At 50.3% G+C, this 16,682-nt stretch overlaps 1 protein-coding gene across 6 annotated transcripts in view; it reads right to left on the bottom strand.

Moving 5' to 3' along the window:
* Positions 1-16,682, bottom strand: part of SPATA13 (spermatogenesis associated 13) — an 84,543-nt gene that overhangs the window by 12,215 nt on the left and 55,646 nt on the right. For all 6 annotated transcript variants that reach the window (XM_029936947.1, XM_029936944.1, XM_029936945.1 and 3 more), the window contains 5 exons: positions 9,079-9,215; positions 7,781-7,960; positions 6,499-6,681; positions 4,179-4,358; positions 1,835-2,067 (listed from right to left, as the gene is read on the bottom strand). In XM_029936947.1, coding sequence (XP_029792807.1) covers positions 1,835-2,067; positions 4,179-4,358; positions 6,499-6,681; positions 7,781-7,960; positions 9,079-9,215 — 913 coding nt within the window. The remainder of the gene's footprint in view (positions 1-1,834; positions 2,068-4,178; positions 4,359-6,498; positions 6,682-7,780; positions 7,961-9,078; positions 9,216-16,682) is intronic.

Genomic DNA, 16,682 nt, shown 5'->3' with positions numbered 1-16,682 from the left:
GTTTGAGCCCCGTGTCGGGCTCTGTGCTGACAGCTCAGAGCCTGAAGCCTGCTTCACATTCTGTGTCTTCCTCTCTCTGCCCCTCCCCTGCTCAGGCTCAGTCTCTCAAAAATAAATAAATGTAAAAAAAAAAAAAAAGAAAAGAAAGAAAAATAGGGGCGCCTTGGGGGCTCTGTCAGTTAGGTGTCCAACTTCGGCTCAGGTCATGATCTCGTGGTTCGTGGGTTTGAGCCCCATGTTGGGCTCTGTGCTGACAGCTCAGAGCCTGGAGTCTGCTTCAGATTCCCTCTCTCTGCTCCTCCCCTGCTCACGCTCTGTCTCTCACTGTCTCTCAATAATAAATAAAAACATTAAAAAAAACCCTAAAAACAAAGAAGAGAAAAATGAGCTGTTGAAGGATATGTCCAGACTTCTGGCCACACCCTTCCCGTTTTGGAATGTACCAAGATGCTTGCCCAGGTCTGTCAAGATGTCTTTTTTTGTTCTCTTATATATTTTCTCTGGTTCCTCATCATGGTGTGTTTTTATTCTTTAACATTTCCTTCAAATTTGTGGCCCTCTTAACTTTGCTATTTTGCTGGCCAAGTTTCCTGACTTTTCCATCAGAAATAGAAAGAAATAATAATATATCTATATATATAGTTCTCTTTCCTCTTATCTCTTTCCTCTTATCTTATCTATTTCCATGAATGCCTTTCTCCTATTCCTTTAATGTTAATTCTTTAAACTAACATCCACATCTACAGGGTCTATTATCTGGCAACCAGGCTCTTTTTCTCTTTCTACCTTGCAATCTCATTGTGAACAGATTCCTTTGCACGTGCCACGACCCCACAGGAGTCCAGCAGCATACGGGACGGAGCACACTCCATCTTGCACACGCTGCAGGGATCAGGCGCTACCACAGACAATCTGCTCTCCAGGCGATAGTTAGCAGTTAGAACCCAGCACTGCTGTGGTTTGGCATGGCAGATTTCCCCTGGGTACAATCCTGTATCTCCCCCATCCTAGAACCTCTCAAGATCATCCTGTCAAGGGCCACAGTGCACTGAAAGCTTTGCACGAGTGACACGGGCGTCATGAGTGAGGTCTGAATCTTATCTAAAACAGTGAGCTTTGTCCTAACACCTCGGACACCAGCGGTGTTCCAGGTGTGGCCTGGTGAAACCAGCAATAACCCAGCCAGCACCACCGAAAAGCACCACACACAGCTGGGTCCTGCACATCTTGGGGGAGGGCACTGAGCGGCTTGCCCGTTCCAACAGATGGTGGTGAGCAACTTAACAGCTCCTCCAGAAGACCTTAGGGACTAAGTGAGCCCCACGAGGAAATGGGGCGTTTGGGTGACCGTGGGGAGAAGCCCCGGGCTCCAAAGTGCAAAGGGGAATGCAGACAGAACAGAGCCGGAGCAAGCATCCAGGCTGGGCAAGAAAGGGCACAGAGCCGGGCAGGATGTCAGGGGGATGCCTCTCCAACCCGACCTGACACATGACTCCGTGCCCTTGAGACTCCGCACTCTGTGAGAGTGTGAACCCTGGCAGGCCTCACCCTTCCCTAAAGTAACTCTTCACTGCAGAGTGACACCGCTCCGAGGGGAGTTGCTATGGGACCTGAAGCAAACTACTTCTGAAACTGAGTTTACGCTGGTGCATGTCTCTTAAAACTTGTTCTTATCAACTACTGAGTAGCTACGAGAGACGATTTGTGAGGTATACGTCAGGTACGAGGACCAACGTCACGACACGTGAGCTGGCCTGTCGCTGCGCCTCCGCGAAGCGCTGAGTGCCCCCCTAGCCGGGTGTGGGCTGGCTGTGCGCGCACCCGCCCCCCTCACCTGTGCTCCTGCGTGGTGTACTTGAGCAGCTCGGCCAGCTGCAGGGGGTATTTGCAGATCTTCTGCACGGGGGTCAGCAGGAAGCCGTCCAGGGCGATGTCGATCATCTGCTGCAGCAGGCGGCAGGCCTCGAAGAAGTGTCGGTACCTGCCCTGCTTCATCAGGTTGGACAGCTCCGCGCAGGCGCCGGGGTGGTTGTTGCAGTACTCAGAGTAGATGGCGAAGCCCTCTTGCTGGGAAGGGGAAGCAGAGCGGCGTTAGGGCCCGGGGGACAGAGGGGGGCGTCTGGAGAGCCCTCGCTCTGCGCCCCCAGTTGTTCTTTGCCTGGGTGATGAGCTCGCAGGGAGCCACTTACAGGGCATGGGGGAGGAGGGCTGCTCTAGCACTTGGTGCCCTGGTCCCAATCGAGGCCCCCTGTGACAAGGTGTGTGTCATGGCAGCACAGGGCTTCCGCAGGAGAGCAGACCCCGGCATCTCCGCCCCAGCTCTGCTCTAAGGAGTAGGCAGGCACTATTCCCAAGTCCAGCAGTCTCCCCCTCGTCCTCTTTACTTTCACTGACAAGCATGGTTGTGACCGTGACCTGGAGGGGAGGATTCAAAGCCATCACCTGCTCCCCCCGGTGGCAAGCCCTCTCCCTAACGTCCTACCACCTGGTTTCCACATGCTTGAAGCCCTGGGCCCCCTTCCTTTCTCCCTGACCTCCCACATGGACACTGCTGCCACCCGGCCAGGTCTTGGGACATCTGTGCTTCTCTCTTCTGGACTCCAGAGTGGTGCCCCGTCGGTCCCCCCATCCAAGCGTCCTGGGCTTCCCCCCTTTCCATACTCCCCGGGCCTCTGCGCCCCACTCCAAATGCCCTCCCTGCCCACTGAGGGCAGCCGCTTCAGCCAGGCTGCCTGCTCGCAGTCGTCTGCCCTGCCCATGGCCATGTGGTGTTCCCCCCTACCCCCCCGCCAGTTTATACTTGTCTGTACCCAACACAATACGTCTCACCTACTATGTCCCTAAAGTCAGGTTTTCCCAACCTGCCTGTTCATTCTTGTAGACTCGACACCCTGCAGGTAACTCTGACCCAAGGACCAGTTTCATCAGCTGTTCCTGACACCCTCTCTGCAGTCACCCCTCCCCGGGCCCACCTCCCCAGCCTCCCCAGGAGCAGCACAGCCTCACCCCTTATGTAGACTCTCCCGTTCTCCAGGCAAGGCCGATGCCCAGAGGCTTCGCCTTCATCAGGCCCTGCCCCCTGCAGCCTGCGCTTCGAAGACCTCTGAAGCTTCTCTCTTGGAACCTTCTGCTCTGGCTGCACAGGCCTTTCCCCAAGTCCCAGACAGACCGGTGCGCTGGTGGGGCTGATACTCCCACCTGTGTGGCCACCACAGCCTTATTTTCAGCCTCTTAAAACCAACCCAACCAAGGACCAGCCTCAGTCTGCTGCCTCTGTGTAGCCACGGGGTCAGTACCCAGCTAGTGCTGCCCAAGGAGGTGGCTGGTGCCACTGTTATTATTACTATGAGAATTACATCCATTTGGGCTGGGAGTAAAGTCTCCTTCCTCTGAAATCTCTTAGTATTCAACAGGGGCGCTCAGCTCATGAGCTCACGCCTACTCACAAGAGAGTTGTGAGGCAGTTACAGCGTTCCACGCAGGGGTGTGAGAGCTGCACACCTGGGTCTCAATCCACACCTGCTCCTTACTAATGTGCCACCTTGAGGGGCGCCTGGAGGGCTCAGTCGGTTAAACATGCAACTTCGGCTCAGGTTTTGATCTCGAGGTTCATGAGTTCGAGCCCCATGTCGGGCTCTGTGCTGACAGCTAGCTCAGAGCCTGGAGCCTGCTTCACATTCTGTGTCTCCCTCTCTCTCGGACCCTCCCCCACTCATACTCTGTCTCTCTTTCAAAAATAAACATTAAAGAAAAAAAAAAACTAATGTGTGACCTTGGATCACTTACTCTCTGGGCTAGTTTCTGCATATGGAAAATGGGTAAAATAATCAATCCTACCTACCTCATAGCAGTGCAGAAGCTAATATAAGAAACCCCTGAAAAGAGTGATTAACATAATAGTTACTTAATAGGGATTATGAGAAATTACTCCAAATACAACCCCATAACTCCAAGCTGCATAAAAGTGGGAAAGTTTTAACATCTTGAGGTATTTAGGTAAAGACTGACCATATAAACCAAGCAACAGAATTTACAACTGACCTCTCCATTCCAGGCAACTGATCCAGCAAACAAAGCAAGAAACTAAACACAACAAAAAAGCACTCCTTTCTAGACTGGAGAAACATTTCAAAATTATTCAACCGGATGTGATTAGTAAGAAGTAACCAGTGACATACATGTTGAAGAAAGCAGGATCCTATTTCACTTAAATGAGGTTCCTCTTTATTGTACTGTTTCTCAAGGTCTTTCAGGAACTTTCTTTGGAATTTGTAAATATCTTCAATGTTTCCAAAAATGGTGGCTAGTTGTGCAACGGTGAACATTCCCGTGTGCTTGCGACACTGTCGGATATAGCCCTGTGACACAAAAAAGTAAACTTTTAAAGTCACTGTGGAGAGTCACAGAAATTATTTACTTGAATAATTCAGTGTTTGGGACCCAAAGCCATTATCTTGGAGTGCATTTTAAGTAGAGAAAGTTGCGTTAGCCGTACAGGTCCCTGAGGGGATAACCACACTTCCGAGACTATAGTGCGCTATGAGTAAGAACGACAGGTGCAGATGGTCGGATTTATGATGCAAGAAACTATACAAAGGGTTCAGACTGTGCTCAGGATGCAAAGTCACTGGGTCTCAGATGTGAGAGCTCAAACACTGGGACTTTCATACTTTTTCTAAACTCTTAAGATAATCACTCTCCCATCCCTAATTTCATCTCACAGCCGAGAAGACCTGTCAAACAGAGAATGGTGAATGGCTCACGCAGTGGGCTCACAGTCCCTGGCAAAGAGTGACGCTGGCAAAGAGCCAAGGACATCTTACCCAAGGATTCCACCATTTCCTACTTGCTATATAGAGCGCAGATCTGCAGGTCTGTAATCCAAGGCAGGCCCTGATTACAGCCCTCCTCATTCTCTGTGTACAACACCCTCTTTGTACCATGGCTGGGGTAGGAGTTAGTGTGGAAGGAAGGAAAGGCCAGCAATACGTGTAATAATAATCATCCCCAGATCAGCAGCGTATAATTACATAGGCTAAGCACCTACATGATAAAATACAGACCACTGCCCACGGGGTCTGAACTTTAACACAAAGACAGTGTAAAGGTTCAAGATGCAGACACGATACTGTCTGGTTTGAATCCCAACCCCACCACTTTCCTTCCTCTATGCCTCAGTTTCCTCATCTGTCATAGGAGGGGTAAGAGGGTCTGCCCTGCCCGTAAGTGTCTGCAGGAATTCATCCAGGTCAAAGGATGGTGCAAAGGTGACGCTCAACAACGAGTAAGCCATGACTTATTTCCCTAAAATGGCACTTCAAAGAAGCTCCCTTAACAAGACACTTCTCAGGGGCTAGCCAGTCAGTATAGATAAGCTAAACATTGCTCAGTCTTTCTCTGACCAGTTAATTGGATCACTGGGCAATTGCCACCCTTGAGCTTGTCGTTAGTGCTGAATGTTCAGAGCTGAGTTGGGAGTGGGCTCAGATCATTCATGGCCAGCCAGGCCAGCAGGAACGAGGAGCCGGGGCCAGCACCAGTGGAGCCTAACACAAGAACAGAGTGTCGTGGGAGATGCAGAATTTACCACACAGTAGAAAACCACGACACTGCAGGATATGGAAATCACTTGGAAATCACTAGATAACATCGATTTTTTTTGGTCTGCATCTAAATGACTCAGAACCTAATTTGTGAGACTGCAATTAGATGTAGTGGGATTGTAAACAGTGACAAGTGTTTGTGAAATCGCGTGGGTTCACTTGAAGGGTGCTGCTGCCTCTGAAAGTCATTCACTCTGGGGGCGCCTGGGGGCTCAGTCGGTTGAGCATCTCACTATGATTCCAGCTCAGGTCCTGATCCCAGGGTTGTGAGATCAAGCCTCATGTCGGGCTCTGTGCTGAGCGTGGAGCCTGCTTAAGATATTCTCTCTGTAGGGGCGCCTGGGTGGTTCAGTTGGTTAAGTGTCCAACTTTGGCTCAGGTCATGATCTCACTCACTGTTCATGAGTTTGAGCCCCACGTCGGGCTCTGTGCTGACAGCTAGCTGAGAGCCTGGAACCTGCTTTGGATTCTGTGTCTCCCTCTCTCTCTGACCCTCCCCTGCTCATGCTCTGTCTCTCTCTGTCTCTCAATAAATGTAAATAAATAAACGTAAAAAAAAAAGATATTCTGTGTCCCTCTCCCTGCTTGCTCGCTCTTTTTTAATCAAATTAATAAGTAAATAAACAAAATGAAAAGGCACACTGTCATTCGCTCTGACTGACTCAGGAGGGAAGTCCTGCGGAGACAGTGCCCGTGCCCTGGAAGCTGGCCGGCTGCAGCAGAGGGCGGCTGGCACTCATGTGGGCAGACAAGCATTTAGTGAGGGCGTGGTCCGTGCAGGGACCGCATGGACAGACAGCGGGGAGGAGAGTGAGGGCCACAGAAGAGCCTGTCCGACTGGGCATGTCCCACAGACAACCTGGCGCGGGGGTGGGCACGGGGTCTGGGGTCTCACCTCACAGATGTCCTTGAGGTGCTTGATGTACACCCGCTCGGTGTTCACGATCTCCTGGATGACATTGGTCCTCATCTGGTGCTTGCTCTCTGAGTGTTTGTGGCAGGTCTTGCCGGCATCATCCTGCCCCTCGCCCTGGGTGCTGCTGCAATTCTCCGATGGCTCTTCCTGATTGACACGCAACTGCGGGCCACACACCGGTGACAAGTGGCCTGGGGGGAGGCGGCCCCAGAAGCAGGCAGAACCCCCCACCCCGGGTCTCCACGTCTGCATGGCTGGTTAGGAAGGGAGCCTGGCCCCAGGCTGCGTCTTCACGCATCTGGCAGGGCCCGGCCGTGCCCGAGGCTCAGGCCACAGCAGTGACGCCACACAGTCAGCTGCTGTGCTTGAGATTTTTCCTCCAATCCATCGAATTTCTGACAGGTTCCATTAAAATGATTACAAAGAGAGGCGCCTGGGTGGCTCAGTCAGTTAAGTGTCCGACTTTGCCTCAGGTCGTGATTTCGAGGTTCTGGAGTTCTAGCCCTGCATCAGGCTCTATGCTGACAGCTCAGAGCCTGCTTTGAATTCGGTGTCTCCCTCGTTCTCTGCCCCTCCCCCACTCATACCCTTGTCTCTCTCTCAAAAATAAACTAAAAAATAATAATTCTCTCTCAATAATAAATAAATTTTGGGGACGCCTGAGTGGCTCAGTCGGTTAAGCGTCCAACTTCAGCTCAGGTCATGATCTCGCCATTCCTGAGTTCAAACCCTACGTCAGGCTCTGTGCTGACAGCTCAGAGCCTGGAGCCTGTCTCCCTCTCTGCCTCTGCTCCTCCCCAACTCATGCTCTGTCTCTCTCTCTCTCAAAAATAAACAAACATTGGGGCACTTGGGTGGCTCAGTCAGTTAAGCGTCCAGCTTCCGACTTCGGCTCAGGTCATGATCTCACGGTTCGTGGGGTTCGAGCCCCACGTTGGGCTCTGTGCTAACAGCTAGCTCAGAGCCTGGAGCCTGCTTCGGATTCTGTGTCTCCCTCTCTCTCTAACCCTCCCCTGCTCCTGCTGTCTCTCTCTGCCTCTCAAAAATAAATAAAACATATTTTAAAAAAATTTTTATAAAAATAATTAAAAAACACATAAAATTTTTTAAATAAATTTTTAAAACTTAAAAAATAAATAAAATAAAACGACGACAAAGATCTGAGCCCGTAACAGAGCAGGCTTGAGCAGGACACATTTCTACCCACCCCACCGCCCACCCGCACGCAGGCCATGAGCAGTGGTAAGCGCCACACACTTACTCTGACAAAGCTTGCGGGGAACCAGGCTTCCTTATCTTCGTTCCGGCCCCACCACCAGTCCTTGTTGGAGGCTTCCAGAACCTGGATGACGTCTCCAGCCTTGAAACCCAGTTCCTGGTCGTCCATGGTCACATGGTCCCAGAGGGCTTCTGCCCAGACCGCACTGCCATCGCTGATCAGCTACAGTGGGGACACATGGTTGGTGCAAACTGCACGAGCAGGGGAGTGAGGCACACGGCGAGAGGCGACACGGACATCTACGACTTCTCATCTGTATATACTGTTGGCTTACGGTCAACGCCCAGTGTTTGACTCGCATACAAAATATGTTTCCTCACTAGGGAAAATCGGGTGGGTGTCTCTCATATGCTCTTAAAGGCAACCCTGTATCCACTTTAAAGTATTAAAATGGCTCACATATCTGTACATCAGTTACCTAACAAATACGAGTATCTGGAACTTTCAGCCCCCAAATGGTTTCTGAGCAGAGAAACTTGGTAACACAGAACCAAGCCTCCAACGGTTCTCTATCTACTTTATTGTAAGGCACTCACAGGTGCACCTAGAAATTACTCTCCATACTTCATTCACAGTCTGTGTAAACTTCTAATCTAACTTCATGGTCTACTGCAATGAAAGAGAACATGGTGTGATCTCCAGATATTTAACAGCTAATTTAAAAAAGTAAGGAGTGGACACAGCTCATCCATTAGGGAGCCCGTAGGAGCAGATGACTGCAGCACCCAGGGACACTGTCATACTCCACGGCAACAACCTGCATGACTACTGGAGATCCTAACTCATTGAGAAGTGGCATTCAATGCCTTCTAAGCCAGAGGTGTCTTCTAGAAAGAGTTCCATAAAAGGGGCTGAAGATGCCCAGTGGTGGAAAGAACACCAAATTTGTAGTGAGAAATACGTAGTTAATTTCAGGTCTGCCACTTGCTAGCAAGTGATGCAGCCTCGAAGTCTCTGAGTGTTTATTAAAGTGTAGGTGGTAATTAGAACATCGACCTCTCAGATTGGTTTTGAGACCTTTGAGATAACGTAAGGAAGAGCATTTCTGAAAAGCTCGATCCAAACACGAATGATTGCAGCTCTTACTAGTTAGAGCAGTGTGTGAGCTTTGGTGATCTAGAAAACTTAGTCACATATGTTGTCTTTGGAAATGCTAGAGCATCAGAGTTCTAGGTCTGGACTATGTTTAGTAAGAAACAATCAAGAGGGTAAAGTCTGACGGACCCTGTACCCTGAAGGTCGGCTCCAAGACCCGCCCCTGTGGAGTGGGGTGGCGGTACCTCGTTGACGGCCAGCTGCTCCCCGCCGGGTGGCAGGTATCTGGGGTTAGCCTTGCAGATGTCCTCGTAGGTGTAGTCCTCCTCGCTGCCGTTGTCATCCACTAAGGTGCAGGACTCAGTGCCTCCATCTGAAGAGACTGAAAATGAAATGGTATGGCTTACAGTTTCAGAAACACAGCTAGGACCAAATAAATGACCTTTGGGAACATTACCCCCAAGGGGAGGTGAGTATTTGTGTCTTCCCCAGAATAAGAAATTATGAGAAAATGTGTACAGAGCTCTTAATCCCGAAGTAGCAGTTGTGCTCAGAGTTGGGGTCGAGGGTTACATGGGAATGAGGACACCTCGGAGGGCACGGCCAACACCAACACATGCAGCAGTACTTTGTGGGTGAGGACCACGAGTGAACATGTGTCCTCTGGTTGGCAACTTGTGCTCCAAAGGAGACATAAAAAATACCAATACAGAGAGTGTTCTGCCTACATCTTTCACCTGCAAGGTGGTGGTGCTACTAGAATCAAAAGGTGTCACTGACAGTTTTCCAAGTGAAAACCTATAGTCATTCTTTCCAAGTGTCTACAATATGAAAGGGGTAGAACTCATAATATCAGAATTAGGCATCAGATACGGAACTTTTGCCAGAAATAGAGAGAAAGACCTTGTAAGGATGGGCATGGCATTTGGGACCGCCCACGTTGGCATTCAGAATTTTCTTTTCCTGGGGCAGTGGCGTACTCTCATGGAGGCTAATTAAGCTGTCATCCAGCAGAGAGAATTATAAAAAGAGAATGTCCCTTGTGAAGAGAATGGGGAAAGGCTTCAGAGAAGAAGGAGCTGGCTCTCCAAGGTGGCTCTTGATGGAGAGCAAAATGTGGCTTGATTGAAGCACATGGTATGTCAGCCCATCTAACGGATGAGACTGAAAAAGTAAGGGGGAGGGAGCGTCAAGTGCTGCGGCAAGCAGCCAGGCGGCTCTTTCAGAGTTCTGAGTCAGGAAGTGACAGGTGTCACAGGGACGCCCCCCGACACCATGGAAAGGTTTTGGAGTCCTAGAGTCTGGTCTGAATTCTAGCCCTGCCCCTCTATAGGCATGGGACCCAGCAAGTTAATCTCTCTGAGCTTCACCTCCTTCAGTTGTAGGAAGTATTTTCCTTCTTTTTAGAGAATGAGGTGAGATGATGTGTGTCAAGTTCCCTGCACCCGTGATTCATGGCTGGGACTCATTAGAAGAGGGTTCTGTGGAGATGGCAGTGGGCAAGGTGGTAGCTGGGCTGGGGGGACCAGGACTTTGCCACAGGAGCATAAGGGAGGGGGCTGGGGCCGAGGCCCCAGGCCCAGGAAACCTGCCAGGGAGATGGCAGGTGAACTGGAGAGAGTGGTGCCAAGGTGCTGCACCAGGAGGACGGGGTGGGGGAGGGGGGGCTGAAATTCAAGGTTGTTGTCTGTGTAGGTTGAGCTGACCACAGAGAGAGGATGAAGTTAATGCTGATCTGGAAAATCCCAAGTTACTGGTAGAATTAATAAGAAAGCAGAGTCAAAGGAGCCAGTGTGGTGGGAAGGGGAAGGCTGGCTGGAGAATATGGTCTGCTCTTGTCTTTTTCAGGCACTTGCAAATCTGGGTTTCCAGTACCCTGGGGCCGGGGGAGTCTTTCTTCTTTCTAAACAACTTTTTTTTGTTGTTTTTAATGAGATATTTTCTATTTTTTATTTTGTACTATGTCTTCAAAATCTGACATGTCCTTTAACATTTGCATCCCCTCCCATCTGGACAGCTGCATCTCCGGTGCTCCAGGGACCCACGGGGAAGAGACCATGGCCTTGAGCATTACATACCAGGCCCCAGGCTTCCCACCTGTCACTTCAGCCACACTGTTGTCCTGAACAACTTTTTAGAAGAAACACACTTTGTAAACAGAGCTTCAAATTCTTACACTAAAACAATGATAACTACTGAAAATGATTTGCAACAATGGGTGGTGACCATCACTGAAAATTGGCTCTATGTCACATTTCACACGCTGGGATCTGAGGTTTCCCACACAGAGCACAGGCAGGCCCATGATGACGACAATGATGAATTCAAGCCACGGGGAAGAACCTAGGGAGACTCAGGGAGCACATGGAGCAGGTGGTGGGAAGACCGAGGGAGACTCTCTTTCACAAGTGGCCCCACCTCCCTCGACACCCTTCCCCAGGCCTGAGTGTGCACACAGCACCTGTTAACGACGCCCAACACACCAGGTCTCCACATGGGCTCATGCCTTCCAGATGCTCTCTCATGGCCTGGGGCGCCCCCTCTATACTCAGGAACCTCCACAACACAGCTGTGGTCACCTCTTCCAGGCCCTCCTATAAGCCTGGGGTGGGAGTGGGGCAGCCGTTTGGTAGGGCCTTCCTCCAGCGGATTTTTGTGCCAGCAGGTACCATGGGTCTGTCTGTCCCTGTCTCCATTAGGAGCACAGGTGGTAGGTGGCCTTCCTGTTCCTGGGGCAGTGCCCTGGATGTCAGGGACTTGGACTGAGAGGGCAACTCTGCAGTGAGTTGGAGCCCTCAGATGACAGGGGGTCCCGGGCACTGACCACCCTGCCCCACTCCACTCCCCTCCCTGTTCCCCACACTCAGCCTCATGCAGGCAGGACCAGGGTCTGTATTGGAGTGGGGGATGTGCAAGCCAGCGGCCTCAAAGATGAACGGATGCAGGAGTGTCCCTGGACTCTTGGCCGGCTGACAGACTCGCCACGGAAGAGCGGCAGGAGCGACACGGGCAGCCCAGGTGAGGGGGTGCGGGGCAGGTAGGTGGCCGACAGCCAACCATCAGTGAGCAGGTGCACGCTGGCGCACCCGTCTCCCATGGGAGGTGGTGCCACACAGCAGGGCCTTCTGTCCCCAGGGGCGAGAGTGGGCATCTGGAGGAGGGTGTGCCGCCTGTCCAAGAGCCTGGGTGCTGTGCCAGCGTATGCCCTCCAGGCTGTGGGCGGAGGGCTCGCAGGCACAGAACATGAGTCACCAGGTCTAGGGCCCTTTCCTGGGGTGTGTTTTTGTGGGTGGGGGGAGGGAGAACATCCTAAGGAAGCAAATAGAAACTTCTTGTACCTGCAAGAGTCTTTCTTATTAGACAATCGATAACATGACACCGAGGCTCCAAGCCTCCTCTATCTGGAGCCTTTGGAGCAGCTGACAGACCATCCTGCCCGACCGCTACCTTCATTAGCGGCTGAAATGTCCTAACGCTCCACAGAAAAGGAAGGAAGGAGGGTATACGTAAGCCCTTGGCCTTCAAGGGGGCCCAAAGCAGCCGACTCTTCCCACTTCAGCAAACACTGACCTGGGGCAGCCTGCCCCAGTGACATTTCTCCTGATCCCATTTCAGCCATGGTGGCTGCTGAGCTGAAAGGAGTGAAATGCAGTAAAATAAAGGTGCCTGGGCCTCCTGTCCACAGCAAAGCCCTGAAAATGACACTTTTCCCCTCAAAGACCCACTGAAGAATGTTTCCCAAGGAGAATTCTTACCATCTGATCTGGCCATTGCTATGAAAATCAGGAGGGGAGGAAGCCCCAGCAAAAACCAATGGTGATCATGTACAAACGCACAATTTACAGGCATCTGATGAGAAAGGGATTCTATTGAAATCATGCTCCACCTCCACCGCAGGAAGTGGAGTGACGTCTGGAGTAGACAAGGACCTCCCTCCACTGAACCATCTCTGAGCTGCTGCCGTAAACACTTAGATGAGAAAGATGTCAACCGTGACCGTTTCAACATAACGGATTAGTGTTTACTAATCACTATGGAAACAAGATGGTGCTAGGGCTGGGGTCAGCTGATGTCGACTTCTGGTGGGTGGGTGGGGTCCACCAGGAGGCCTGTGGCAGGAGGGAAAGCCTAAGGGATGTGGAGCAAAATCGCCTGGGCACATGTCTAGCTCAATGACCTTTGCTTACCCTCTTCCAACCTCAGTTCTCTTATCTGTACAATGGAGTAAGTTTATACAGTTTTTCTTTCTCTTCTGCTTCACACATCCCCCGTCCAGGTCCTCAGCAAACCCTGGCTCTCACGTCACAACGTGCCCAGAGCTGCGCCAGTCCCACTGCTGTCCCGCCCCTCCAGCCAGGTCATTCTGGCAGCCCCTGGCCACTGGCTAGGATTCTCACCACAGAAGCCAGAACTACCCTGTCTCTCCACTGCTCCAAGCCAAAGCCCAAGTCCCTGAAGATGGCCTTCTGGCCCAAACACACTCTGCACCTCCCAGTCCCGTCTCTGGTTCTGACTCTGCTGGCTGCCCGATCCATAGCCAGGCTCTCCCTCCTCGGGGTCTGCTGTCCCCTGCGTCTGGCACCCTTGCACAAGGACCAGACCGAGCCCTATCCTGATTGGCGCCTTCAAAACCCCCATTCTCTCTACCCCCGATCTTTCCTGATCCACTTTTCTCCACAGCATGTCTCACCATTTAATATGCTTTGTCTGTTGTCTGTCTGTCCGACTAAAATGTAAGTCACACGAAGGCAGGGACTCTGCTTTGTTCTTAACTGGATGGCTAGTACCTGGACCTGGACACTACCTGCACAAACATGCACTCACTAAGTTTTTGCTGGACGGATGGACAAAAGGAAATACAATAAACATACTGTCTAAGAGCTGTGGGTCAGACAGACTTGGCTTCAAATAACACTGCTGCATAGAAATGCTTTGGTTTCTTTTTTAATAATTTGAGTCCTTGCTAAAGTTTCTAATTTTTTTCACCCACCCAAACGGTCAGAAAGACAGTAATGCCCATTTCACAGGGTGTTTGTAAATTGTCAACACGTCACTGTCATTGTTACCTAACTGTGAGCCTCCAGTGGAATGGTGATGTGTGACAACCCCCTGGGAACTGAAAAGCAATGCAGAAGTGCAAGATTACTTGCCCGGCCTCACCACGCGCCGGGTGCGGTGTTGTCGCTTTGCCAGACTCGGCTCGTATAGTCCTCATGGCATTACTACTAATCTTTCAACTTCCAGAAGCGTCAACTAAGGTCCCAATGCCACACGGTGTGTGCAGTGGGGGCCAAGCCAACGTCATCGGCTCCTACTCACTGGTGTTCCCGCCCCTGCCAGGACTACCTCTGTTACTAGTGACAAGACAAAGATACTGGACATAGATAGTAAAAATGGCTTCCTTCTCTCCTACTTCTACATCCTTCTGGAGCATAGTGAGTTCGCAGGTCTCCTGCTTCTCTGGACTACCTTTCCTTCCTACTCCTGATCCCAGTTCCCACTGGGGTCTGCAATGATCTGATTTTCTGTTTTATCCTTTTCCTTTCATGACCTGAAAGTCCCTTCCTTCTAAGTCGATGACGCCTGTGTTTCTGTCCTGTAACTTACACACACTTTATGGAGTTGGGGTTTTCGATGTCTGCTGTCTACATGGGAGGGATTTTGGTCCGACGGTTTGATGTTGTATTTGTGCACATGTGTCTTTACGTGTGTGTTTGAGACCATTACTTCCTTTAGGGAAGAGACAGGGTTTATTTTTGTAGCCCTGGCAGAGAAAAGGCACACAGAAAATTATTTTTTAACTGAACTGCAAATTGCTAATGAGGAAACTAAGGTTCCAAGAGCTTTAACTGTTTAACTGGGCTGCATGAAGCTGGGTCTGGGGCAGGATATACACACTGGGCTTCCTGCTTTCCGTCCCTGCCAGGCTCCCCGCCAGGCAGCCTGTGCATCACTTCCAAGGTAATTTTTTTTTTTTTTTTGCGGTACTGTTTCTTTCTTTTTTTTTATTTTTTGAGAAACAGAGCACAAGTGGGGGAGGGGTAGGAGACAGGGAGACACAGGATCTGAAGCAGGCTCCAGGCTCTAAGCTGTCAGCACAGAGCCTGATGCCGTGGGGCTCGAACTCATGTCCTGAGCCGAAGTCAATGCTTAACACTGAGCTACCCAGGTGCCCCCCCTTTCTTTAAGTACAGCTGACACACAATGTTAAAGTTTGAGGTGTGCCACACAGTCATTATGATATGCTCACGAGCGTAGCCCCCATACAGTGCTCTCACAGTGTCACTGACTCTATTCCTTAGGCAGTGCTTCATATTCCCGTGACTCATCCCAGGTAAGCTTCTGGAAGCATTGGTTTCATCACGTTCACTACAAACTACATAGTAGTTGACAACTGCATCCTGAGAAAACTCTCCTGTAATCTGATCCCACTATGCGGAAGCCACCTAGTCCCTTACTGGGCACCAAAGCCCCCCCTGCCTTGCCGGGAAGGCCAGGGCACAGACACGGACTGCACCACCGCCAAGCGGATTGCGGGCCTTTTCACACTGCGTGAGCACTTCCTCACCAAGTGAGCGCAGGTGCATCTAACTTACTGCCTTCAAAATCTTCAACTATACGTGAAGGTTAGTCAAAACGGTTGTTTATTTAGGGGAATCTTGCATGATGTGGAGCTGCTATAGATTCTCAACATGTATCTGAGCACAATTAGGAGAGAGAAATATATTCTAGTAATAGAGTACATTCAGGGGCGCCTGGGTAGCTCAATCAGTTAGCATCCAACTTCAGCTCAGGTCATGATCTCACGATTTGTGAGTTCAAGCCCTGCATCGGGCTCTGTGCTGACAGCTCAGAGCCTGAGCCTGCTTCGGAGTGAGTGAGTGAGTGAGTGAGTCAGTGAGTGAGAGTGTGTGTGTGTGTGTGTGTGTGTCTCTCTCTCTCTCTCTCTCTCTCTCTGCCCATCCCCTGCTCATGTTCTGCCTCTTTATCTCAAAAATAAACAGTAAAAAAACTTTTTCAAAAGTACATTCACTGTCTTTCTCCTTTTCTCTTGTGGTAAAAACCACATAACATTAAATTAACCATGTTAGCCATTTTTAAGGGTACAGTTCAATACTGTTAAGTGTATTCACATTGTTGTAAACAGAGGTCCAGAACATTTTCGTCTTGCAAAACCAAAACGTTATACCTGCTGATAACTAATTCTCTCTCCTTCCCTCCCCCCTTGCTTGGCAGCCACCTTTCTACTTTCTGTTTCTTTGATTTTGACTACTTTAGATACTTCACTGTAAGGGGATTCATACTGGTTTAATTTCACTTAGCATAATGTCTGCAGAGTTCATCTGTGTAGCTGAATGTATCAGAATTTCCTTCCTTTGAAAGGTGAGATAATATTCCAGGGTACACATACTCTGTTTTCTACATCCGTGCATCTGCTGATGGACACTTGGGTTGCTCCCAGCGCTTGGCCGTTGTGAGTAATGCTGCAGTGAACGTGGATGTGCAGATCTCTCCATGAGACACTGCTTTGAATTCTTCTGGATACACACCCAGGAGTAGGATTGCTGGATTATGTGGTAATTCTAGTTGAACCTTTTCCGGAACTTTCATACTGTTTTCTATAATGTATATTCTCAACAGGAGTGCACAGGGTTCCAATCTCTCCACATCCTTGCCTCAGGTGTTTCTTCTGTTGAATACATACGTGTGGAAAAGCCATTTCTGAAAACAATCTTGTAAGTTCACAGCAAAGACTGCTGAGACTGAAAATCACATGTCAAACCCCCAAGCCCACGGGGCTCCTGGTTGGCTCAGTTGGTTAGGTATGTGGCTCTTGGTTCCTGCTCAG

This window comes from Suricata suricatta, chromosome 4 (assembly GCF_006229205.1).
Source record: "Suricata suricatta isolate VVHF042 chromosome 4, meerkat_22Aug2017_6uvM2_HiC, whole genome shotgun sequence".
Lineage (NCBI taxonomy): Eukaryota > Metazoa > Chordata > Mammalia > Carnivora > Herpestidae > Suricata > Suricata suricatta.
Note: the sequence above shows the minus strand (reverse complement) of the source record. Positions and strands in the feature narration are given on the sequence as shown.